The sequence below is a fragment of the Pseudophryne corroboree genome, chromosome 5, assembly GCF_028390025.1.
Source record: "Pseudophryne corroboree isolate aPseCor3 chromosome 5, aPseCor3.hap2, whole genome shotgun sequence".
Taxonomy (NCBI): Eukaryota; Metazoa; Chordata; class Amphibia; order Anura; family Myobatrachidae; genus Pseudophryne; species Pseudophryne corroboree.
Genome location: NC_086448.1, coordinates 639,661,850 through 639,689,395, shown reverse-complemented (window position 1 = coordinate 639,689,395; position 27,546 = coordinate 639,661,850). Strand labels below are relative to the sequence as shown.

The following is a 27,546-nucleotide window of genomic DNA, read 5'->3' as shown; positions in this document are numbered from 1 at the left end:
ATGGCTTATAACATTAAATAAGAGACAATATGGTTGCAGAGAACTTACGCACCAGGGGAAACAATCGCGAGCGCCTTTCTGGATATCCAGCTCCCGATTATCAGCAATGAGAACCGTTGAAGAGAGTAGAGAGCTGGCCCAGATCGGCTTGTCTTTATATACACTTACACACAGTACAGTACAATGGTCCCTACATTCTTATTGTTCATTGGACACAGGAACTCGTCTCTGTATTATAACAAAAGGTCATAGGTTGGTTCATACAGGTGGGCTGTGACTATTTCAAACTGCTCAGGTGGGAGGGAAACTGGGTTTCCCGCCGCATGGGTAATAAAGTGCAAATATAGTAAATGTCCATAAACTTGTTATGTCCGTAACTATACGCACGAGCGAGTAATCCGCTTCAAACCAACACCGGAATATTGCTAATTATATTCTCTTCCGATGGATACTAAACACCACTGTGTAACCCCTGTCTGACCCTTCGTATCAAACAAAGAGGAATCTCTTTGTCCCTGAACATGCTATATTAACTAAACTTTCAGATTCTATCAAAGGGACCATAATCTACAAAATACATTATATGACTAAAATATGTTACGATTGAGTCGCCCGCTAGACGCACATAAACTCTACCGTAAATGCGCATACCGTGCGCCTGCGGGTGCACGCAACTGAGAGTATGCGCACGCACGGGAGGGCTCATGCACACGCAGCAGGCACTCGCATGAGGTGCATATATGGCAGTGTGTAGCGTGATATTTTTCTGACTTTGACAGTCCACCCTTTGGCAGTCACCAATAACTGCCACTCCCTAAAACAGTTCAAAAGAGAAAAATATTTGTCATGTATAATACATTTCTATGATTGGGTAGGGGAGAAGAGGAGAAGGTGGGAAAACGGTATGACCTAGTGAGATAGCAGAAGCATGTGTGTATGAATCCATGTTTGGGGGGTCATGTATCATCGTGCCGTACGTGTTTTAAATCAAGCTTCGAGGTATTGCGAAGTATACATTTGAATTCCTTCTTATCCCGTATTAAGGGTCTGTGGATGGGCTGTCAAACTTTACCGAGCTCTTTTCGGCTTTTGGTTGCAACAAAATGGGGGAGCACATTTTAGTTGATGATACATGAATAGGGGGATATGTGAGTGCTGATATCTGTGCCTATATTCCCTATCGACTATGTGTGTCATTACCTGAAGGTTGTAGAGATGAAGATAAGAAGCAATTATGGTAAATGCAGTGATAAACTATGTGAGTTTAATATACATTTGCCGATTGAGGTCTTGTCTTGTGTCTTGTCTTGTCTTGTCTCGATGTACATGTTGACTGTAGTCTCCTTAGGCTTTTGCCAACAATGCAAGCAAAAAGCTTTCTCAATGTCCATAGACTTACAAAAAATGTTGGGCTAGCGTAAAATTAAAGGTACTAGGGATATGGGGGTCTATGGCATAGTCCATCAGTTGTCTGTGTAAAAGGTTGTCAAATTCTTCTTCCAAGCGGATGTCTTTGTACCTTGGAGGAAAACAAAGGAGAAACGGGTGAAAGAAACGGACAGTGGAATCACATTTTCATCACAACATTGTCTCTATCGTTGGGTCATAAACCAAATCAGTCGTTGTTATTACAGTATCTTCACTTCTTAAACTCATCACTCGGGCGCTACGTTTACACTTTGTTAAAACCCGAACGCATCTAAATATCAGACCGGTCAATATGATGACACCCAGAATACACAAAATAAATTTCCCTACATCCATGATAATTCCTTGAGTCCATTCTCCTAAACCAGAGAACCAATTTCGTGGGTTCAACCATGACACCCAACTGGTCAGCTCATTACCCACAGCGGCAAGGGTGAGATTGTGTTTCCTTCGGAACTCCCATTTTAATTGCAAAATGTCATCCATCTTTTTGTCTATGACCTCGGCCGGGTCCTCGGTGCTGTTTGTAATATATGTGCAGCACTTTATTCCATACTGAGTCGCTAGGGTAACACAATACCCGCCTGTCACAGCTGTGAGATAATTGAGAATCATCCTATGCTGAACCAGTTCTGTTTTATAAGCTTGGAGCTCCCTTCCGGTATACCTGAATGTGTCATCATACATTTCAGTGATATTGTCTAATAAATTTGCAAGCGCAGATATATATTTATAATTTATCACTCCTCTGGCGGTACGAGTGATATCTAACGCGATTAGGAATTGAATCCCGGTGGATTCATGGATCAGGTCAGAGGCCGGATGCTCTGTTCTTTCTATCAGGTGCCGTTTAACGATGTGCTCGTAATGAGTGTGAGTATAAGGAGCTTTGGCACTGCGGTGAATATCCTTCATTTTAGTGTGGGATACGGTCATTACTTCAGGCAGTACTTTTCCAATATAACATAACCCTTCTGAGTTTGGGGCAAGCCACTTATACGCCTTCCTCCCGCATATGAAATATGCATCATCGGGGAGAACATATGGGACGGAGTAGGACATTACCATATTACACACTTTCCATATGAAATCTCCTAACCCTAATTCTCCCATCTGTTTAGTACACGTATCAGTTTGTACGATATGTGCACAGTATCCTGGTGATACCTCTCCAACTCTCATGGTCCTACTTCCTAGGGTATACCTATATCGGAAATATTTTCCGCTACCGGCTATGTGGCGTATAAGTTCTGTATCTGTAGGCATTCTATCGGCTCTGTATGAAAAGGTCATGGTTTGGTTATTCCATGACACTTCCCAATTTCCCGGCTTTCGGGGATTGGAAATGTTAAAACATACTAGGGATCTATCCACATGACATTGGTGGAGCTTCAAACTAGGAGGACTGGAGATATTAAACCTCCTGTCCACCGGCCTCCCACCACTTAGCTCAAGTACCTCCCCTATAGTTAAAGGGAAGGGCACTAATCCTGATTTGCTATGGCCTTGAGGTACTTGAGAGCATACCCAACAATCTGTCTGATTTAACACTTTACCCACTAAGGAGTGATAGTCACTCAATGGATGCCGGTCCATGTGGATATTAAAACTGGATTGGCATTTCTTGATACACCCATCCTCAACTACACTGTCACAGAGTCTACAGATACAGTTCTCTTCAGCTAACAATCCTTCACAATTTCTTCTATTGTCAATGCTACCAGATCGTTTTCTGATACTCGCCTTTACTCTGTGATTATGTTGTTCTTGGAAATCTACGCCTCCATCTCTGTCATCAGAACCCATTCCAGAACCTCTCTCGACCTCCATGGTACTCTCGCCGGAACAGACTGCTCTGGTCAACATCATGGTCAACAGGAAAATCCGGATCACAGTCTCTTGGGGCAAGTCCATCTTATAGGAGGAAATGGAGAAGAATGAGAAGGGGGAAAGAAACAATTGAGGGAGATGGGATGGGAAGTGGAGAAAAACAATAAAAGGGAACAGGGAATCGACAACTGCCTCCGATCTTATTATTCTCAATGCTCAGGTGCCGTCTCAGTCCTCTTGAAACAGACACTCCAGTGATACAACTTCCTCTACCATCTGTTCCTTATCACGGGACCTCTCTGGATCAGCAACCTTCTTACAATGGGATGAATGAACCCAAGTCTCTCTCTCGGCAACCTTCAATGCTGTCGTGCTAATCAATAAGACTTGGTATGGTCCTTCCCATCTGTCAATAAGGCAACCTGAGCGTAGAAAATTCCGTATCATTACATAATCCCCAGGTTCAATGTCATGACAATTACTATCTGGCAGATCAGGAATCACTAACTTCAAATTATCATTCTGATTCTTTAGCTGTTTACTCATCTAAACCAAATACTTTACAGTCACTTCATTGTTACACTTTAAATCATCCTGAGGGTTAATCATGACATGCGGTTGTCGACCAAACAGAATTTCAAAAGGGGACAGATTAAGAGGGGACCTGGGAGTGGTTCTGATGCTGTATAATACAAGGGGCAAAGCTTCTGGCCATGTTAATCCTGTTTCTGCCATAACTTTGCTCAATTTATTTTTAATAGTGCTGTTCACTCTTTCTACTTTCGCACTCGCCTGGGGGCGGTACGGAGTGTGCAGCTTACTATCAATTCCCATCAACTTACACATTCCTTGAAAGACATCACCTGTAAAATGGGTACCCCTATCACTTTCAATTATTCTAGGGATACCGTATCTACACACAAATTCCTGTACAATTTTCTTAGCAGTAAACATTGCGGTATTTGTGGCCGCAGGAAATGCTTCGACCCAATTTGAAAACACATCTATACAAACTAGTACATACTTCAAATTTCGACAAGTGGGTAATTGTATGAAATCAATCTGAATTACCTGAAAAGGACCGCCTGTGGGTGGGATATGAGATGGTTCTGTTGGTATTGCCTTTCCGATATTCTTCCTCAAGCAGGTGAGGCATGACATTGCTCTCTTTCCCGCATGGGAAGAAAATCCTGGGGCGTACCAATATGCTCTTACCAACTTGCACATCCCTTCCTTGCCTAGATGAGTCAGCCCATGTGCTGCTTCAGCCAAACTTGGAAGGTATGCTCTGGGTGCCACTGGTTTACCCTGTCCATCTGTCCAGAGTCCTGAGGACTCCTGGCCATATCCCTTTGCCCTCCAAACTGCCTTTTCCTGTGTGGAACACAAATTTTGCATTTCACACAATTTCTGTGTGTTGACGGTATTAAATACCATCAGTTGTGTGGTGTCTGTCTGTCTGGGGGTACCAGCTGCTGTCATGAAATTTTTGAGGCGCCATAGGGCTCCGAAATCATGGACTACCCCAAAGGCGTATCTAGAATCAGTGTAGATATTGGCTGACTTGCCCTTAGCCAATTCACATGCTCTGGTCAGGGCAACCAGTTCAGCAACCTGGGCTGTGTGAGGTGGGCCTAGCGGTTCTGCTTCTATGGTGCCTTGGTCATCTACGACTGCGTATCCGGTACACAAGTCTCCCGAGTCCGTCTGTCTGTGACAACTACCGTCAGTGTAGAAAGTAAGATCTACATCTTCCAGTGGGTTGTCACTGATGCCAGGCCTTGCCGTGAAATTTTGGGTCAAATACTCCATACAATCATGCATGTCATCTCCTGTATTAAATCCTCCTTCCCCATCACTCTCATCCTCCACCCTTTGTGCCTGTCCAGGCACACCTGGGAGATATGTTGCAGGATTTAATGCACTGCATCTCTTTATGGTGATGTTTACGGGGGCCATTAATGCCAATTCCCATCTTGTAAACCGCGCTGATGAGACGTGCCTGGTTTGGGCAGAATTCAGCAAGGCTGACACTGCATGCGGTGTATGGATTGTGAGGTTGTGTCCTAGCACTACATCTTCGCTTTTTGTAACTAGCAATGCTATCGCTGCAACACTTCGCAAGCATGTGGGGAGGGATCGCGCTACCGTATCTACAAGGAAATTTAATGATTTACCAGCTACATCAATTGTGATCTCGGGTTCACTTCCAAGACTTGCAATCAATTTCACTGGCTGCAGATTACAGGTGTGGCCACACCCCTATTGGGTATGGTGACCTCCCTGAATCGCGCTGGCAGCAATTACTTGTGGTGGGGGTAGATGGGAACTATCAGAGATTTGCCAGTCTCTTCTTGGGGGATACCTTTTTGTTTCCCCTGCATGTGGCTCATAGCTCCGCCCCTTCGGTCCTTGATCCCAATGTCTCGTATCAGGTCGTTGTCTATAGGGTTGATATGAATTTTGTATTTGTCTTGCTTTACAATCACGTGACATGTGTCCCTCTCTATGACAACTAAAACATTTTATACCTCTTGACTTACTCACAGGGGTCACAGTTCTGGGCTGAGGTGGCCGGGTAGTGAGGGCCTGTATGCTCACAGCCATTAACTTATCACTCTGTGACTCCCTGTGTCTGATGATATTCCGATCATGCCCAGCAGCAGCCTCTCCCAATGCATCCACCGACATACCTCTCCAATCAGGCCTAGTGGTTTGTATTCTATTCCTTAAAACCTCTTTTAGACCGCCCATTAATACTGAAACAGCTACTTCCCTGTGGTGTACATTTGTTTTAATGTCATCTATACCAGTGTACCTAGCCATATCCTGCAGAGCCCGGTGAAAATACTCTGGTGTGGATTCACCTTCTTTTTGTTTTATTGTAAAGATTTTATTCCACTTTACTACTGAAGGAAAATATACCCCTAACTGTAAGTTGATTCTCTTTACATTATCCTGATTATACTCGTCTGTTAGTGGTACTTCCTCATCTAACTTGCAATCAGCGATAAACTTTAACGAATCAACACTGGGGGGTAAACATGCCCTCAAAACTGTCCTCCAATCTTTGTTATTTGGCTCTGCAGAATTTCCTAGTTCCCTAATATACTTTTGACATGCAACTCTTTCCTAGGATCAGGGAATTCAGACATCATTGACCTTAATTCCGTTCGGGAAAAGGGACAGTGCATGGCGATGTTCCTGACAGGAGTTGCTCCTGAAGCTTCAGTTTTCCCATTTGGCACTGCTATTACCCTAACAGGATTAAGTCCAATAACATCATTCTGAGTAGATTCTACAACATGTGGTGAAATGGTTTCAGCATAGTGTATGGTGCCGTACTTACCAGTCGATACAACCTCACCTGTCCCTCCGCTAGGGGCCTTTGATACTAATCTTACGGGTTGAGTCGTGCCTACTGCTGTTTCTGATATGGTGGCTGCTAGGGAGAGTGCTGATATTGTTGTGGGCTCATCCTCTTGGTCACAGTCCTGGGGAAAGTTCAAAACAGGGTACAACTTGCACGGATTAGTCTTAGCATTAATTACTTTGGTTACATTATCCTTAACTTCTACACATTTAACATGACCCTGAGTGCCATTCTCTGCAACCAATTTCTCTCCAGGTATGTATGGTGGTGGGGGAGCAGTGGCTATCAGTTTCCTGATAGGGTTAGATCCAGTGGCTTGCGCCAACCCCCTTTGTATTTCACCTTCCTGTTGCCACAATGTTAAATAATCATAATGTCTAATACGCCTTTTTGAAGACTTAATCAGACAAACTCTTCTCCTTAAATTCTGTAACACTTCTGGGTTAAAACTACCTACCCGGGGAAACTTTTCCCTGTCATGCACAGTCATCCTCTCCCATTCATTGCACAACATTTCTGTGTGATGACCATATTTCTCACACATGATATACCTTGCCGACCCGATTGGTCGGTTTACCAAATCAACCTGAACCTGGGTTGATCGCCCCTTACCTGAACAAGTGGCCCCCATCTCTGCAGGCGTTGCTTTCACTACCTCTGACTTCCAATCATGGTCTCCGGCAACCCTCACAGAAAACCAAAATGTCCGGGGTAAGGCTGCGGTGGGGGTTTTGCTCCGAAGTCCGCCCACTTAACTCCCGTCCACGCTGGCCAATACGGCGACCAAAGTTCCCAGAGGTTCCGTACCCAGCCTAGGGCACCTAAGTACGTCTACTTGCTCGGGCGTGTGGGAGTGTCTTACCCTCCCCAGCAAGTATCAGTCGCTGGAATGTCCCTGAGTGATCAGGCTACTTCCCTTAAAATAAAAAAATTACACAAATCACGTTAACAATGTGCAAGTAGCGTTCTTTTGAATTTAAGACACGCTAATGCACACAATCACATGCGGTACAATCGTATCTGCACATAAGCAACTAATCTTATGTGCGGAACGATCAGTGGAATCGAAAATTTCGGCTGCGAATTCCTTCAGCAATGAGCTTCTTTGGCCTATATGGGTCTAGCACCAACCCTCTTCGGTTGTGCTTCTCTACTTCTAGTCTGCTGTACCTGAACCTCCTGTTCTGTGACCTCCTGGTCTGTTATGTACAGCAGACTCTACTGCTCATAAATGTGTCGAGTCTAACAAGGGACGCCTCCCAAGCCACCCCATGATATCACTCTCGCTGGTGTATCTCTTTCTACTGGCCTATGGTTCCCACTTCCGTAATAAAAGAGAAATCTTATGTATACACACACTCTTACCACATGTACACTTTAATTTTTATTTCTGCGCAGAAATCCTTTCATTCAGTAATAGTCTAACCCAGAAGAATTGCAACAGAGAAAGTCTTTTTCTTTTAACTTTTAAACTTTTGTATTTGAGATAAATTTGTGTTATTTTTCGCGTTATTTCCTTATCGCTTACTAAACAATACTATCGTGCGGTTTGTATCATGTGGGCGTATCCGTACGCTCCGTTGCGTAATACACGCTCCGTGCGTCGACCCTTGCTGCGTATGCCCTGCCCTTGTAAGGACACGTGTACACAGACCAAGTACGTCCACAGTTACACACTACACGTTTATCAATGTGAATGATCTTTAACAGTAATCCTTCACTGACCACCACTCAAATCTCCCTTGTATTCTAGGCGAGATTGTGTGCGTGCCTTTTACAATTATTCCCTTAAATATTACTTTTAACTATTAATAACAACAAATGTCTCAACACATGTGGCAATCAGGAGAATGAGGCACGAAAACAATACTAAACAAGAAATACAAATGTGTATGCTTATTGCTTACGTTCGCAAAACAGAAACTAAACAGGTTTTAAAAGACAATAACGTACTGTTCCTACCTTTTTGTTCCGGATTCCTTCAGCACTCCTTACTAAGCGAAGCAGACGCTTATCTGGTCAGCACTACGAGGAATATTACCTCCCGCCTTTTGCTGAACGATAATGTCTGCTGGAATTACCTAGTGCAGATATGTGAAGAGCGGGCGAGTCCCCAATTGACAATGCCTATTCTATACCTTGTATAAAACACTCTAAAAGGTTAAAGAACACAGTACGCAATTGGCGTATGGAATACCATATGAGTACGCACGTAGCGTAACGAACGCTTAGCCGTGGACGAGACGCACGAGCGTCACGTTCGCTCACGGCTTAGAGCGTAAAGGCAAGCACGCTATAGGCTGCCGACTAACGTAATGATACGCTATCAGCGTAGCGGACGCTCGAGACCACGAGGAGATCACAAGCGGCGCTGACGCTCACAGAGTTAAACCTTTAAAACAATACCATAAACAATGTACTTATACTGTAAACCCTAGTGCAGTGATAAGGTGTAAATGCAACACAGTGTAACCTTGTTAGTTAGAAAGCTGTATGAGCGATTCTTACGCTCTGAGAACCCCCTAGCAATATAATAAACACTCAAATACCGGTCTAAGGGTCTAACGCCTTTTAAGGAAATGAATGAACGTTCAATCGCAAAAAGAATAATACAATACAAGTTATACACTACCAAGATAACATAAAATACCTAACCGGATAACTACACATAAAATACAATAAAGATACAATTACATTTAAAGGAGGGGAAGGAGAGAGAGAATGGCTTATAACATTAAATAAGAGACAATATGGTTGCAGAGAACTTACGCACCAGGGGAAACAATCGCGAGCGCCTTTCTGGATATCCAGCGCCCGATTATCAGCCATGAGAACCGTTGAAGAGAGTAGAGAGCTGGCCCAGATCGGCTTGTCTTTATATACACTTACACACAGTACAGTACAATGGTCCCTACATTCTTATTGTTCATTGGACACAGGAACTCGTCTCTATTATAACAAAAGGTCATAGGTTGGTTCATACAGGTGGGCTGTGACTATTTCAAACTGCTCAGGTGGGAGGGAAACTGGGTTTCCCGCCGCATGGGTAATAAAGTGCAAATATAGTAAATGTCCATAAACTTCTTATGTCCATAACTATACGCACGAGCGAGTAATCCGCTTCAAACCAACACCGGAATATTGCTAATTATATTTTCTTCCGATGGATACTAAACACCACTGTGTAACCCCTGTCTGACCCTTCGTATCAAACAAAGAGGAATCTCTTTGTCCCTGAACATGCTATATTAACTAAACTTTCAGATTCTATCAAAGGGACCATAATCTACAAAATACATTATATGACCAAAATATGTTACGATTGAGTCGCCCGCTAGACGCACATAAACTCTACCGTAAATGCGCATACCGTGCGCCTGCGGGTGCACGCAACTGAGAGTATGCGCACGCACGGGAGGGCTCATGCACACGCAGCAGGCACTCGCATGAGGTGCATATATGGCAGTGTGTAGCGTGATATTTTTCTGACTTTGACAGTACCATATAGAGAAGAGCGCAAATGCAGTGGGTTCACCAGAAGGTGCAAATATTCATAAGTCTCAAGAATAGAAAGGCCAGTGTAAACTTGTAAAAAAACACCTAGAAAAGCCAGCCCAGTTCTGGAACAGCTTTTTTTGGACAGATGAAACTAACATCAACCTGAACCAGAATGATGGTAAGAGATGACTTGGAATAGTTCCAGGATTATGGAGACGACTTGGAATGGCTCCTGATCCAAAGTATATAACATCATCCAAAACACAGTGTAGGCAGTGTGATTGCATAGGAATGCATGGCTTCCTTTAGCACTGGATCACACGTCTGACATATGATGTATATAGGGAGATACTTTCTGCTCAGATACAGCAAAATCGAGCAAAGTTGATTGGATGGCGCTTCACAGTGTAGATGGACAATGCACCAAAACATACCGCGAAAGTAACCCAGTAGATTTTTAAGGCAAATAAGTGGAATATCCTGCAATGGGTGAGTCAAACACCAGATCTCAACTCGATCGAAGTATGCATTTCATTTGCTAAAGACAAAACTAAAGGCCGAAAGACCCATGAACTAACAACAACTGAATACAGCAGTAAAGGTCCTGAAAAGCATAACAAAGGAAGAAACCCAGCATTTGGTGATGCTATGGGTTCCTGACTTCAGGCAGTCATTGCCTGCAAAGGATTCTTGACAAAGTATCAAAAATGAGCATTTTATTTATGATTATGTTCAGAGCATAGCCAGAACTTTGTGGGCCCCACAGCAACATTTTGAGATGACCCTCCCCAATACTTCTAGACTCTCTCCACAGTGGTAGATAATTTTATATACCATACAGCAGTAGTGCCTTAGTTCATTTTATGCCCTGGTTCACATTATACCACACGGTGCCACCAGTTCATATTATGCCATATTATATTCTCCCAGTTCACAGTATGCTACATTATAGTGCTGCCAGTACACATTGTACCACACAGTGCCAACTGATAATTTCGGATCGATCATGCACATACACTAAACATTCCGCCAATAAAGGGCAGATTGGCCAGATAATTGTAGCATGTATGCCCAGCCAAAGGCTGTAAATAAGGAAAAGCGTACTCTCTGACCGTGCTGTGCATACAGATAAGCGCAGCAGTGTGTGTGAGCTTGCAACAGGATTGTGGGAGATGGATCATATCAGTGTGGAGCTGAGCTGAGGGGGAAGAGACAGAGATCACCACTGACGAGTCCCCCTTTTTAGGCCCAGCAATGGGCTGGACCCAGTTTCTTAGTATGAATTTTCGGGAACTTGGTTGACAATGATATAAGCTGGGTCCAGGCACCCCTTGCACCCACTGTACTATAGCTAAACCCATGAATCTGTTAATTTGTGCCGCTGACAGTAGAGGACTGTGAATAAAAATGATTTGTAATTCCTAAATGTTTCATGCAATATTTTGGTTCAACTCCTTGAATTAAAGCTGAAAGTCTGCACTTCAATTGTATCTCTGTTGTTCAACTTCAAATCCATTGTTGTGGAGTACAGATCCAAATTATGGAAATGGTGTCAGTGTCCAAATATTTGTGGACCTGACTATATATAGTTCACTCTCTTTAATATTTGACAACCTCTCCACCTGCCCTGCATGCTAAAGATTCTCCTCCTACGAATGTTGCAGAGTAATATTAGGTAGGGTGTGTGTACCTATTTATGTATGTATAGGACTTAATAAACATAAAAGGCAGACACCCTCTGCAGTATATATCCCTGCCTATATATATATGTGATGATATATATACTGTATATACAGTACATAACTACTCATTCATGGGAAGAGCATTTGGAAGGTTTGCAGTGTTCAGCTGAAAGATTTATCATGACCATTATCTTTTTGATTCTTCATTTTTTTTATAACCACTGTCATGTGTTAATGTGTGAATATAGTGTTCTGCTCGCATACCCAGAGTTGTTAAGTAATCAGCATGTAATAAACCTGTTTTGAATAGGCGTGTTGTACCCTGCAAGCTGAAAACAAATTGTCAAATCACTACTTGGTTCCTGTAAGCTGAGCTACAGCACAGACTCAGCCCGTGCTCTGGGTGTCCTTATGTGACTCCTGCATTCTTCACAGGCAGCGGCAGAGCCGAGTGTTTCTGAGGTGATGTCACGTGTTCACACATATAATTACCAAAGCTTTCGTAATCCTACAGTAAACAATGTGTACAAGACTAGGCACTACTAAATGCTCAGCGGTAGAAAACCCCATGATGCAGTAGTGGAAAATGTTTGCAGTAAATGATCCTCATAAACTACTTGTTAGAGATAAACCACCCAAAACATTTCAGATAATAAACTTTCACTGGGAATAGTTTAATTGTAAAATTGTAAATGGCATTATTCCACACAATAGTCGACTGTGCTGTAGGGTTTCCTACAATCTGTATTCTGGATTTCAGCAAACGGCAATTATTGGAAAACATGAACCATACATAAGTGCATTGTGTGGACCCTATTGTATTCTAAATCTTTTCAAAATAAGCCTACAGTATTGAGAATCACACCAGAAAAGCGTAAACACTAAGTTCAGCCAAGAAACACCCTTTTTAACTCTTCTCTGTACACATTCTGAATCAGCCCCACCTGTCGTGCATCATAGTTTTGCAAAGTTGCAAATTAGCTCCTTTTTTAAAAATGTTTTTTACTTTGCCCCAAACTCTGAATTGGCCCCATCATAGCACTGAGTGGCCGCAACTATGGGGGCGATTCAGACCTGATTGCTGGGTTGCTAAAATTGCTGCACCGCCCAAGGGGAGTGTATATTCGCCGTGCATGTGTGCGATCGCTTGTGTACGCCAAGCTACTAAAAATCTCTCAGTCCGCGGACAGCGGCAAATCTGTTCGCACCTCACTGACCATTGAATTAATTTTCTACTGTGCGCACCTAGGACTTACTCCAACAGTGCGATGAGAACAGGTTGATCGGATCCGGAGCTGACATCACATACCCTCCCTGAAAACGCTTGGGAATGCCTGCGTTTTCCCTGACACTCCCAGAAAATGGTCCGTTATCACCCACAAACGGCCTCTTCCTGTCAATCGGCATGTGAATGGCTGTGCGATTGCATTTTTCACACCAGCATGTCGCTGACCAGTGATGCCTGTTGTTTGCCGATGCGCGTGCGTATTGCGCTGCATACGCATGCACAGCCTATCAATGATCGCCCAATGTGCGAAAACGCACAGCAGCGAATCCCCCCCCCCCCCCTATGTCCAGTTTGGCCTCACAAGCGTGTATGATCCACAATTGTACCCATGGACTACTTATTTCAAATTAACTTCTTTAAAGCTAGAGTGTTTCCTGAGTTACATGTAGGGAAGACAATCCCGGGCCATTTTTTCAATCCTGGGTATCGGGCTTGAAAAATGGGCAATCCCGGGATTCCCGGGATAGGCTTTTACCTATGTGGCTGCCCCACCCCGCCCACTCCGCACATATAACTCACCATATACCGGGGGCGGGCGTGAGGGGACCAGCCTGTGACCTCTCACGCTGCGCTGGGGACCCGGAAGCAGGAAGCCGGGCAGTGTTTGAGCGTCCTGTTGACGCTCAACGCTGATCCTTCAATCCCCGGGATTGGACCGTCCAATCCCGGGATTGAATCCCGCCCATTTTTGGGCCTAAATCCCGGGATCGGCCACCATAGTTACATGGTTAGCCAGATAAGCTTTGGCTTCAGATTCATAATTTTAGCAAATTGTTTAAAATATATTTTATTAAATATTAATATTTTCACAAATAAGGAAACAAATCACCACCATGTATTGTTTTACAGTAACAATTTGATGGGTAACACAAAACTAAGCGCAAGCTTTTTTCATGGGATTGACTTTTCTAGCATTTTTAATTTTAATAAGCATACACATGGAATTGCTGTATATATGCTTGGCTAGCTATCTGCTAATCTTTAATTTGTTGTTGCGTTGCTCTTATATTTTCCTAAAACTTCACTCAAATATTGATTTGTGAATATAACACTATGGCCGATGTCCCATTAGCAGCAGTAATTTACCGTGGCTAATCACCACTAGTGATGAGCGGATTCGGTTTTACTCGGTTCTCAAAACCGAATCTTATTGGCTCACTGATGTCACGTGTTTTGGATAGCCAATAAGATTCTGTTTTGAGAACCGAGTAAAACCGAGTAAAACCGAATCCGCTCATCACTAATTAGCACACTCCATTTTGTTTGGCAATAGCGGGTGTGACAGTACATTGGTCTGTGCCTTTTTGTGGATCCTAAGTATTTTCACATGAAAAAGGATTTTTTTTTTGGGGTGGAAAAAAACAGGGGCTAATTGGAAAAATCTTGTGAAATAAATGTGACAACCACCCATTTTTCACGCCTGAACAATTTTCGTGATACCCCCCCATGTATTACATGTGTTTTAGCCAAGATGAACATGTAATGTAACACCAACACTTATTTACCACCACACCAAATAATTAACCTTACAAATGTTTATAAATGTGGATGTAATTTTTTTCTATCCTATTCATAAAAAGTATCTATGGTTACAAAGAACTGCAGCTGGATTCAAAGGAATAAATCTGCACTAAGCAAAATAGTGGAATTTGTTTGTTTGTGTCCTAAGCTTCTAAGGGCTGCAGCAGGGGCATATGTATCAAAGCTTGGAGAGAAAGATAACCCAGCCTGTAACATGGTAGTTAGGAGCTGATTGGCTGGTACATTATCTCTCTCAAAGCTTTAATACATACGCCCCTTAGTCTTAATACATTGTTAAACACCCTGCCGCTGTTATGCAACTACATGACCCATGTTGGCATGACATGTTGCTTAGTCCTGTCTTGTGCAGACAAGCAGAGGTGTAACACTGGACGCTCCAATAAAGACATTTACATACATTTTAAAATGCTGCCACTTAGGGTAATCTGTAAAGCAGGACCTGCCAGTTTAGTGGCACACACTGTTCACTATTTAACACTAACATTTATGATGCTTGATAACATGAAAAATTCCCTGCCCACAATACCATCACCAATTCCCTTGTCTTTAAGTTGTCCTATACTTCTCAGCATCATCTACACTCTTGTCGCTTACTGCTCTGGGAAGAGGGAAATTCTCATGCAGTTATCCTCTGCTGATGACTTTGCATCCTCTATACTCTGTAAACTCTCTCCAGTGATTCCTCCATCATGCACATCTGCTGTTATTGATGTAGGATGCCAGTGGTGGAGGCTGCACTGGTGTTGCAACATGGCCCACATATCAGGTGGCTGCACTGATGATGCAGCATGGAGCACATATCAGGTGGCAGTTGCACTGATGCGTTATGGAGCACCTATCAGGTGGCAGTTGCACTGATGTGATATGGTGCACATATCAGGTGGCAGTTGCACTGATGCGCTATGGAGCACCGATCAGGTGGCGGTTGCACTGATGTGATATGGTGCACATATCAGGTGTCAGTTGTACTGATGCGTCATGGAGCACACATCAGGTGGTGGCTGCACTGATGCGCCATGGTGCACATATCAGGTGTCAGTTGTACTGATGTGTCATGGAGCACATATCAGGTGGTGGCTGCACTGATGCGCCATGGAGCACATATCAGGTGGTGGCTGCACTAATGCGTCATGGAGCACATATCAGGTGGCGGCTGCACTGATGCGTCATGGAGCACATATCAGGTAACGACTGCACTGATGCGTCATGGAGCACATATCAGGTAACGACTGCACTGATGCGTCATGGAGCACATATCTGGTGGCGGCTGCTCTGATGCGTCAGGAAGCACATATCAGGTGGCGGCTGCACTGATGCATCATGGAGCACATAATATCAGGTGGCGGCTGCACTGATGCGTCATGAAGCACATATCAGGTGGCAGCTGCACTGATGCATCATGGAGCATATATCAGGTGGCGGCTGCACTGATGCATCATGGAGCTTATATCAGGTGGCGACTGCACTGATGCGTCATGGAGCACATATCAGGTGGCGGCTGCACTGATGAGACATGGAGCACATATCAGGCGGCGGCTGCACTGATGCGTCATGGAGCACATATCAGGTGGCGGCTGCACTGATGTGTCATGGAGCTTATATCAGGTGGCGACTGCACTGATGCGTCATGGAGCACATATCAGGTGGCGGCTGCACTGATGAGACATGGAGCACATATCAATTTGTGTGGGTTTTTGTTTGTTATAATAAACTATCCTATGCATTTATTGTTAATGTATTCAATGAGAAATCCATGTCAATCCAGAAATAGTTCCAAATATAATGCTGCTTATATATGGGGTCTGCACAATTTCTTGTGCACATGGAAGCCCTGGTAATATTGCCACTTGTGTTTCCTGTAGGAGGGGTAAGTCTAGTTTAGTTTAAAACCAGACAAAACCCCATAAATCAGACCACCTGTGTTTACCTAATGAAGAGAAGGGAATAGAAAATGGCTAAACACAAAACCTCATAATGAGAAGAAACAATGCCACTGCATAGACAAATGCATGGAAGCTTTCCAGCTGCCCGGAAACCCCCCTTCCTCACAGCCCGCCCAGCAGCAACTAAATGCAGTATAAAGGGCAGAATGGATCTGCTGCACATGACCATTGGCAGCAGATTTTCCTACCAAGTCTGCTGTGTGTGTGTCTGTGGGTCTGAGTGCTCAGTCATTGCACCAGAAGGAGAATCTGGTAAGTAGTATGATCATTAGGCCTGCATATGAAGTACTGTATTAAATAAACTGTACTTTGGGGCAGAATATAGCTTCATGGGCTGTCGACAATCTTTCTAAAATCAAACATTTGTAATCCCCCTTCAGATACCCTGCACTGTAAATCCAGTGGCTAGAGCAATGAAATCTTGCCTGCTGCGCACAACTTACATTTCAGCCCAGAAGCCTTAAATGTACAAGCAGGACTTTAATAAAGGACAAAACTATGGGCAAATACATTTTTCCCAATCTCGGTTTGTTTCCTCTGCTTACGGATCCAAATAAAATTAAAATAAAGATATTTTATTCGATAAACTATCAAAAAAAAGACCACATTGTCCAGTGTATTTATGGTTTAAGTATAAATATTTCTGATAATGACCCAGTGACAAACTTCTGTATGATGATAAAATCACTTTTTGGGGGAGGATCAAACGTTCTTAACAAAATCAATGTAACTCTATAAATGCAGCAATTTGTTACAGTAATGTTTACCTAATGACTTTATTTTTTATAAATAGGTATTTATGATTGGCAGCTGTCATACACTTGTCTGCTGAACAATGTACAATACAATTAAACGTTTATAGATGGGACCTTAACAGTGCCATCCAGTGGCCAAAATATCCTGATATAGTATGTTCTATATTACCAATAATTTGGACTTAATCTATAAAAAAAAAATACTTATAACGAATGTATGGTTTTACTACACAAAACAAAAAATATATATAAAGAATACAGTTTGAAAAAGAATAAGGTACAAGGTCTCTTCCAAAGAAAATTAAACACTTTCAGTCTGTTTTCTTCCCTCTTTTTTCTTTTCTTTACTGTTCTGTGTTTATATGTTTTTGGTAAATGAAAGTTGGTGTTAAATGAAGGAAATCACTTTTTCTTCTGGGATTGGTATAAAATACCTACAATGAAAATCCAGACGGTCAAAATACCGACAGCAAATTGACCGACGGTCAAAATCCCGACATAAACAAAATACAGACATTTAAAATACCGACAATGTCAAAATACCGACATTTAAAATGTCGACAGGTCAAAAAGCCGACACGAGATTTTCATTTTTTTTGTGTGTGTGTGTATGTTGACATAGGTCGACATGGACACCATATAAGTGTACCGCTGCGATCGCCATGTTTCGGGCACGGTGCCTCGCTGCGCTCGCCACGCTATTATATTCCCCATCCAGGACATTATAAATGTCGGTATTTTGGCCTAGTCGGTATTTTAAATGTCGGTATTTTGACCATGTCGGGATTTTGACCGTCGGTCAATTGCTGCCGGTATTTTGACCGTCAGGACTTTGATTGTCGGTAAGTTGACTGCATCCCTTTCTTAGAACTGTTCTCACACCACAAACAGGTGAGGCCGACGTCACCATTGTTCATCATCGCCAGCAAAAACAGATTGCAGTTTAATGCTGTGCCCAATGTGCTGAACATCTCATTCTTGTCTTCCGGGGGATAGCAGCCTTGCACTGCTTCTGAAAATAGAGCTTCTTAGTATTGTGCATGAAGTCATTTTTCCATCAGATATTTTGTCAGCAGTTTCCTTCTCAGAAAAATATATATTTATTTTTTAACCAAGATAATTGTCTCTCTGCAGAATTGGAAGACTCTTCGATGGTACAGAGCCCATTGTGTTGGACAGTTTAAAACAACATTACTTCATAGACCGAGACGGACAAATGTTTCGTTATATATTGAACTTCCTGCGTACATCAAAGCTACTAATCTCTGATGATTTTAAAGTGAGTAAACATCTATTCTATGTAATATTAATTTGGATATATTTCTAATTAACTAAGCAGATACAGCAATTTTTATAAAAAAGAGTGAAAATATTATGTACTTAACCATTAATGTGTTCAAAATAGCATTATGGCCTACATATGCTTAGAAATCCCAATAGACTTCAATTTGATTTCAATAAACAATTGGGTGGTCTACTTATTTCTCCTAATTTATGATTCACCAAATATTGCATTACTTTACCTCTAATCTCTTTTCTGTATTCCATATTATTTATTTATTATTATTATTACCAGTTATTTATATAGCGCACACATATTCCGCAGCGCTGTACAGAGAATATTTTGCCCATTCACATCAGTCCCTGCCCCAGTGGAGCTTACAATCTATATTCCCTATCACATGTACACACAGACACATTCACGCTAGGGTTAATTTTTGTTGGGAGCCTATTGACCTACCAGTATATTTTTGGATTGTGGGAGGAAACCGGAGTACCCAGAGGAAACCCACGCAAGTACGGGGAGAATATACAAACTCCGCACAGTTAGGGCCACGGTGGGCATTGAACACATGACCTCAGTGCTGTGAGGCAGTAATGCTAACCATTACACCATCCTTACTGCCCATATGTTCTTTAGTGTGACAGGTTTAAAACTGAACTCTTAAATTTCCATAAATAAGATCAAATACTTTAGTAAGGTTAAGTTTTTTTTTAACTAGCAAAAACCATAATTTTTTTATTATACTTATTAGTACTATGGGGGGTTTCCAATTGGTTGTGTCTTTGTTCCCTCCGTGATCAGGACCAGGAAGTGACAGCACGAGAGGGCAGCAGATAACTTCCGCCCTTACAACACCTAAATGTTTTATCCATTCACCGTTCCTTTGAGGTTATTTAATTTTGTCTATGCACTATTGGACCCTCGCAGGCTCGCTTCGCTCGCCACGCTTCGGGCTTGGGTCTCGCTCCGCTTCACTCGCCACAGGTTACTATTCCAAATAGTTTGTGACATAGACCATGGGGCTTATGGGAAAGGTCCTCTCCACAAAGGGTAACTAGACGGTACCATTTTCAATTAGCCCCGATGCCATTTCGGCCAATCAAACCGGCTTGATTTCACGGTTATTGACCGTTTTGATTGGACAAAACTGGACCTGTGGTCGCGCAAAAACATATGGAATTGATAACTCACTGAGCTCATGCGTTTTTGCGGCTCCAGCGGCCCATTTATTTGGGGATTATGCTTTGGGTTCCCCAATATATGCCGGCATCAGGGGGAGGAGCGCGCCGCATTGGGGCTATTAGGATAGCCCCAGGCGATACAATTACCTGCGGTCATTAATTGGATACCCCGTTATGTTTGCTTTTTTGACTGTAGTAAAGTAGTAGTAAATTAGGAGTTAACTACTTTCTCTTGCTTTTTATGTAATAACGGACTGTGTAAATTTATAGTTGCCTACCCTCCTGCATCCTGTCTCACTGTAATGATTTGGGTAATGCTGTAATGGTATGGAAAATAGCACATCCAATAAATATAAGTAGTGCCTACCTACAAAATGCACACGTCCAGTGTTCACAATAAAATAACATTTAATACACCAAAATCATAATTTACTTACATGTTTAGGGATGAATTCACACAAGGTCAAATTGCATTTGGAATTTATTGCATAGGCATCCCATTTATCATGTATATTGCACTGAGTGAGAAGAAAATAAATATTACAGCGAATATATATTGAAAACCAGAAACCCCGTATTGCAGACAGCAATGTTAGTATCAGTACTTGCAAAACTTTCCAAAATATATTGTTACTAATGTTATATAGAAATATCTTGCAACAACAAGCATTTAAGCACTAGACACACCCTTTGGGCAGAGTATGACACGCCCACTCAGCAGCACACCGCACTTTGCGCGCCACATCCTACTGTAACCTCCCTGATTCTAGTTTTTAAAAGGAGGCAAGTATGGTGTAAATTGATTCGGCCAGTTATATTCATTATATGCTTCCAGAATTTGTGATGGTATTCTGTATTGTTTGTATTGAATTATTCCAGGACTACACTCTACTATACGAAGAAGCAAAGTACTTCCAGCTTCAGCCAATGCTTCTGGAACTGGAGAGGTGGAAGCAGGACAGAGAATCTGGACGTTTCTCTAGGCTTTGTGAATGCTTGGTCGTCAGAGTCGCCCCAGATCTTGGTGAAAGGATTACGTTGAGTGGAGACAAGTCTCTAATAGAGGAAGTTTTTCCAGAAATTGGGGATGTGATGTGTAATTCTGTCAATGCGGGCTGGAACCACGACTCTACACATGTAATTAGATTTCCACTTAATGGATACTGCCACCTCAACTCCGTTCAGGTAAAAATAAAAAAAGCTTGTAGTTATTTTGTAGATTTAATATTTCTTCTACTGTCCCTTTAACGGGACAATAACCTCATGTGATTTCCATGTAATACACACCATAAATGGGCAGTGTTACTGTTATATATTCAACATCTTCATACACCTCTGGTATAACACATACTGAAATATAATACTTCATATGTCTTTAAAATATTTACTTGTAGTTCTCATTTTGCTATGTATTTTTGGATTCATTCTGTGCTTTTCAATAAGTTCTTTGTTTCATGCATAAACTTTTTGTTTGCTTACATATGAGACCGCTCTGCTCTGACGACTTTTATTCTGATAGCAGAACTCTCTACTAAATGAGGGCAGTGAAAACACCACATTTGAATGCTATAAAGCAGTAGTTCCCAACCTCGGTCCTCAAGTACCCCTAACAGTTCATGTTTTCAAGGTCTCTTCACAGGATTGCAAGTGAAATACTTAGCTCCAGTTGTGGGTCTTTTAAAATGTGTCAGTGAGTAATGAATACACCTGTTCAACTGCTAGGTGGCCTGGAAAACATGAACTGTTGGGGGTACTTGAGGACCAAGGGAGGGGGGACCACTGCTATAAAGCCATATCCTCCAACTGTACCTTTTTAGCAGGTACAGTACCTTTTTTTTATGGTCTGTACCGAGTTTTGTCTTTCCAAACTTCCATTGAAAGTATAAGAAAAAGGCCTTTTCCCAGCCGTGCCCCCTTTTCTAATTTGTACCGATTTTTATGTGTAAAATGTTGGAGGGTATGTAAAGCAATGGTTCTCATTTATGGTCAATTTATTAGGCAAAACTAGTGCTTGTGGCCAATTATAACCTACTGTATTTGGCCTAACAGAAGTGATTCTTGTCCCTCACCACACTATTGAACCTAAGGATGATCTATAAACACAATTTACTTATTGAGAAATGTAGAAATAAATATTAAATTAAGTAACTTTTGGCCTAGGGGTGCCGTGAAAAAATATCTGGGCATCGCGATTCAAAAAAGTTTGGGAACCACTGCTATAAAGGAATATCACGGATAGCAATTCATGGAAAACAACGTATTTGATAAAACAGCATGCGCAAACTGTCCATTAATTGGGATATGAAAAATGTTCTGCTGAACTCTAATAATCTGAAGTTACCAAACCATACTGAAATACACCAGTTTCAGCTATAAGTCACACACAGAACTGTCCTGATAGTCCTGACGCAACACGATCAGTTATTTCTCATGCAAGCAGTTGTCTCCCCTGCATGCTGCAATTAAGTTGGTGGTTTATTTTCATTATTTCAATTAGTGCTGAATTTTCCGATAGTCAGAAAATCGACATTAATTTGATCTGTGTATTCCATAGCGGACATTTTCGCCCATTTTTTAATCCATTTTCGCCCGCGTTGTTTCATTTTCATTTTTTGTCGAATCGGCATGGGCGAATATTGTGCTAAAAACGGGCAAAAATGGCAACGAATTCGCCAAAACATGTGTATCGGTGGCGAATTTGACGATAGATGTGGTTTTCGTCAGTGCTGGTTTTTTCGAGGAGTCAAAAAAAACGGCACGGGCATTGAATAAGTTGAAGGTAAATTCGAAAAAACGTCACTAATTGAATAACCCCCAGAGTCATATCCGTTATGTCCCCTATTTAAAATTGTTGGGAGGTATGTGTTCACACACCATGTAATACAACTTCTGTATATAGCAACCCTCTGAAAATACTAAATTATCTTTCATAACCCAGTTACTCTTATGTTGTATGCTCAGGAGAATTACAGACACAAGCTATACACACCAAGAAGAAAGTGCAGCTCTGATTAGGGGTTAACATTACATTTTGATTCCACATACACCATGCTATAACAACCTGTAAAATGAACTGCAGTGCAATAAGGTACTGCCACCATGCTGCATCACTCCTGCTAATTGCACAATAAAACTTCTCTATTCTCTTTGTCAGGTGCTGGAGAGGTTGCAGCAACGCGGCTTTGAGATTGTAGGATCATGCGGAGGAGGAGTTGACTCTTCTCAATTTAGTGAATATGTATTGAGGCGAGAACTGAAAAGGACATCTCGTGCGCCCTCTGTCATTCGAATAAAGCAGGAGCCATTAGATTGAATGGACAATTTTCTTATGCAAAATGGGACAATTTATGTTCAGTTGGGACCCATGTCCAAGAATTAACACTGATAAGACATTTCAGTCACCTCAAAAGACATTAACAGCTGTTACACAGCGGCATCAGGAATACAAGTCAGGACGGTAACTACAGGATATTAAAGTCTAGAAAAACCTGTAAAATGATAAAAGGGTACTGTAATAACTACACATTATTCACACCTGAGACTGTACACTAGAAAATATACCATAAGATGAATTATGTTCCTAGTTTTTCTTCCTTGCAGTATAGCGTTTTAGTTGCTTATAATATCCAAAGGGGGTTATGGCATAAAACAACCACTACCGTGAGATTTTCTATTGCCATAAACACATGTCGAAAGGGGAGGGGGGAGTCCCGCAGTACAGTTACGTTATGTTCGCTGGCTTCAATTCTTCACTGCCAGAGGTTGTACCTTACACTCCGGGTTCCCCCTGGCAGTGAAGTGGTTACTGCCAGCTGCTATGCATCGGGCTGATGCATTTTGACATTTGCATACATTGTTGTTGGGGTTTTTTGTTTTCATGTCCACCCTTTTAATTTACTTGGAATAATGTTATGATCTGTATCTGATCTTTATTTGTGATGGGTTTTTGAAACCTCTTTTCCTAAGAGAGAAAAAAAAATGGGTTAGCCAGTGATGGGCAGATTTAAGCTCTTATTACTTGAAAATTAGAACTGCTTTAATTCCTCTAGTGCAAGTGCATTCCTGTCAAGCATCCCTGATCTACAAACACAAGCTGGCATTAAAAACGGGATTGACTAAAATTCTTTATTGCAAAAGATATTTTGAAAGTTAGAACAACCCAAGTGTTTACTGATGTGCAATTCTTCCATTAATGCAGTCTGAACAGTTGTTTATTTGTAAAAGGACGGGGAGGAAAAAGCAGTAGTCGCCAGATCCAATGTGTAGTCCCCTCTTTCTTGTTGGAGTTAGAGCTGTGGACCTATTTGTTTCATATACATTTAGGGTATTTAAAAAAAAAAAAAAAGTGCACCTCCTGAACCTATTTATTTCCACATATGATTGGTCTATGGGCATTGAACTTGTCACCTACCTACAATGGAGGCAGCTATTTTGTGGTCCAACTTAACATTGATGAAAAGGCATCATATTAAATCACTATGAACATGTGAACCCATTGAGATTCTTTTCAACACAGAGGCTGGCGCTGTGTAGGGGAAACAAATATTCACGAAAATGTAGCTCATTAGTTCACTAGGAACCCTTGACCGCACATAGGTACATAACCTGAGTCATGCAAGTGGGTCCTAGTGAACTGTTAACAGAGATTGCGTTCATGAAAACGAACCTATGTGCTTGAATCAGGGGCACTTAAGATAATGAGAGTGTGAGAGAATGTGCACACACACAGAAATAACTGGCTTTGACACAGTTGTATGTATTTAGCTTATTTATTATTATGTATTTACTGGGTAAAAGGAGTATCCACCTGTCATTTTTCTTATAGCAGTGGAAAAAAAATCTTAAAACCTTACAGTAAAGCGCAATTCAGTTAGTGTAGGTGGCTGCAAACTGCCGTCGGACTGGCAGCACTTTGTGTCCTCTTACATTGCCAATTATCCCTCGCACACTTTAGAAGGAGAGAATCTAATATGGACCCAAGACTGATAACATTGTCAGTGACTCCTGTCGCACATATAGTAATTGCTGTTCCTTGCTTGCTTGCAGAAAAGGAATTATTTGATTACATTTACCAAATTCATTGATAAGAACCTGATCTTGCCATATGTAACAGTCAACCAGTTATTTTGTGTGTGTTTCAAATCTTAATCATTTATTCATTTTCCTCATTCAAGAAATTTGGGCTTGAGTTTAGGAATTTCCTTATTATTATTATTATTATTATTTTTTTTAACACATTGAGACAGCTGTATACTACTGTATGGTTGTGTATCTAATGTCAACTATTCTTCATTTTACAGACCTCCATTTGTTTCTACACTACTGCCATTTGTAGTTTGGTTATAAGTTATACCTTTGGAATTTATAATGGGATCACATTTGGAATACATAATTTTTAGTAAACATGGTGATTAAATATTGATTGGCTGTTTACCTTCCTTCCCCTCACTCCAAAGAGCAGAAATATAATTGATTGGTGGACCCCATCCACAGTCTAAATGGTTACTTTCACTGATGGTCTACCATCAGCTTTGCAGCATCATCGATTTTTTATTTTTAAGATCGACTCCAACTTGTGTGCTCTGCACTACTTTTGTAATAGCTCATCTTAGGGGACCTTGGCTAGTGACAGCAGTAGACTATAATTAGCAGCATCCATCCTAAATAACCTATTAGACTCCAGCAATCAGTATTGTATTTTAAAGGACCACTAAACAGGGCAATAAAATGTATTCCGTCATCCTCGCAATAATGCAAGATTTATGTAAAAGAACACTCAACCCCAAAATTTAATTTTTTAAGATTTAAATAAACACTCCAGTTGTTTCATGTACATTATTTTGCTCAGTAATACTCAAGGTTGGGTTTACTATACTGTATATTGATTTCAAATGATGGCATTACTTTTTAAACTGGCAGTATGGAATGTCTTTGGCATCCCAACATTCATGATGCTGGCGGTCAGAAGACAGGCACCGGAATCCCGATGCCAGAATCCCGAACGTAAGTATGCCAGGTTAGGCTGTGGGAGGGGTGGGCTTAGGCTACGGGAGGGTAGGATAGGGTTAGGCACTAGGGTGAGGGGTTGGGCTGCAGGAGGGGGAGGGTTGAGCTATGGGTAGGGATGGTTAGGGAGAGGGTAACGGGTAGGGTTAGCTTACCTTTGAAAAAGTGTTGGGATTCTAACCATTGAGATGCTGCTGTCTCTGTTCTGACCATCAGTATTCTGACTGTCGGGATCCCGTACCTAGGGGCGGGATGTACTAAAAGAAAAATGCGGCAAAACCCCTGTTTTCGGGGGTTTTACCGCATTTTCAAACGCTGGTTTTCGCCGTCCAGGGTATCTCCATCCCTGGATGGCGATACCCTATAGAAGCCTATGTGCTTCTTATCGCCGACCATCGCAGACACCCCCCCCCCCTCCGGCATACCTTCCTCCAGGCAGCCCTGGTCCCAGAAGGTAGTCTCCTCCTCCCCCTAGCAACGCAGCCGGAGGTCCTTCCGACTGCAGGGGGGAGAAGGAGGCGCCAGGGGGAGCCTGCTGCTGCTTCCCAGTGTGGGAGGAGTCTGGAGAGCCCAGGGATATGACGGGGCCTCCATCACCGCATTGCGATATCGATCGCATATGTTAGTACATATGCGATCAACATTGCTGCAAGGGACGGCAATGTATCTTAATACATCCCGCCCTAGATGAGATGTTATATTTATGAAGTGGGAGCTTTGACCTCAAAATTTAAAGCATACAGCGTCACTCAATAAGTACAGAGAATGACATATATTTTGCACTTACTATTAGTACAACTTTAAACTTTGAGGTAATAAACACCTCTACTACGTTTGGTATCTGTAACCACTGCCTATCCCAACTTTGTGCACAATATGGCAATAACTAGTATTTATTATTTATGCGTTAACCAACCACACACACATTAAGTGTGTGGGGGTTTAACACACTTAAAATAAAATACAGATCCATATATGTTATAGATCTTATTATATACTGAAAACCTTTAGTGGCCATTTAAAGTCTCAATATCTACCATTTACAAAAAGGATGTTAGTAAATTAAGAATACAATGAGTGACCTTTATGATGATAATTATTAAATGAAAGAAGGGGGCAGGTTCACTGGTACTTCTGAGTTTGCTCTGGATAAGTGTTATACAAACTAGTACTCCAAAACCTCACAGCGAATCATGTCTTACTACACCTCTGTTGCAGTGCTAGATGTAGTATTTAGTAATCAGTCACTAATTTACCTTGTAGAAAAGGTGTACATGGTACAAAAAAATTATCTAACAGTTATACAACAGGAAATACTGCACTGTCTGAACTGGTCCATGGTGTACTACACTGAGAAAGCAAGGAAGTTGAACTACAATATTCAAGTGTTCTATTTTAATTATATATTTTTATTTACTAACTGACTGTCAAACACAGTATTTGTCTAATAGACAGTGTGCTTACATTTTCTCTATTTCTTTATGGAGGGAGAAGGGGGAGGTGTGTGTGTGTGTGTGTGTGTGTGTGTGTGTGTGTGTGTGTGTGTGTGTGTGTGTGTGTGTGTGTGTGTGTGTGTAATATAAAGATTTCTTTAAACTTGTTTTAGTGAACAAATGAACACAAAGATACAAGAAAATCTTTGTGGAGGAAGGCCACTACAGCATATAGTAAATACACAAGGAAGGACTTAAATACTAGGTATAGTATTTAGAATTTACTGTAACCTCCTATCCTC

The 27,546-nt window shown here is 41.8% G+C and overlaps 1 protein-coding gene across 2 annotated transcripts in view; it reads left to right on the top strand.

Moving 5' to 3' along the window:
* Positions 1-25,638, top strand: part of KCTD1 (potassium channel tetramerization domain containing 1) — a 146,315-nt gene extending 120,677 nt beyond the window's left edge. For both annotated transcript variants that reach the window (XM_063923635.1, XM_063923634.1), the window contains 3 exons: positions 18,474-18,618; positions 20,685-20,990; positions 22,960-25,638. In XM_063923635.1, coding sequence (XP_063779705.1) covers positions 18,474-18,618; positions 20,685-20,990; positions 22,960-23,118 — 610 coding nt within the window. In that variant the 3' untranslated portion in view covers positions 23,119-25,638. The remainder of the gene's footprint in view (positions 1-18,473; positions 18,619-20,684; positions 20,991-22,959) is intronic.
* Positions 25,639-27,546: the final 1,908 nt, after the last annotated feature.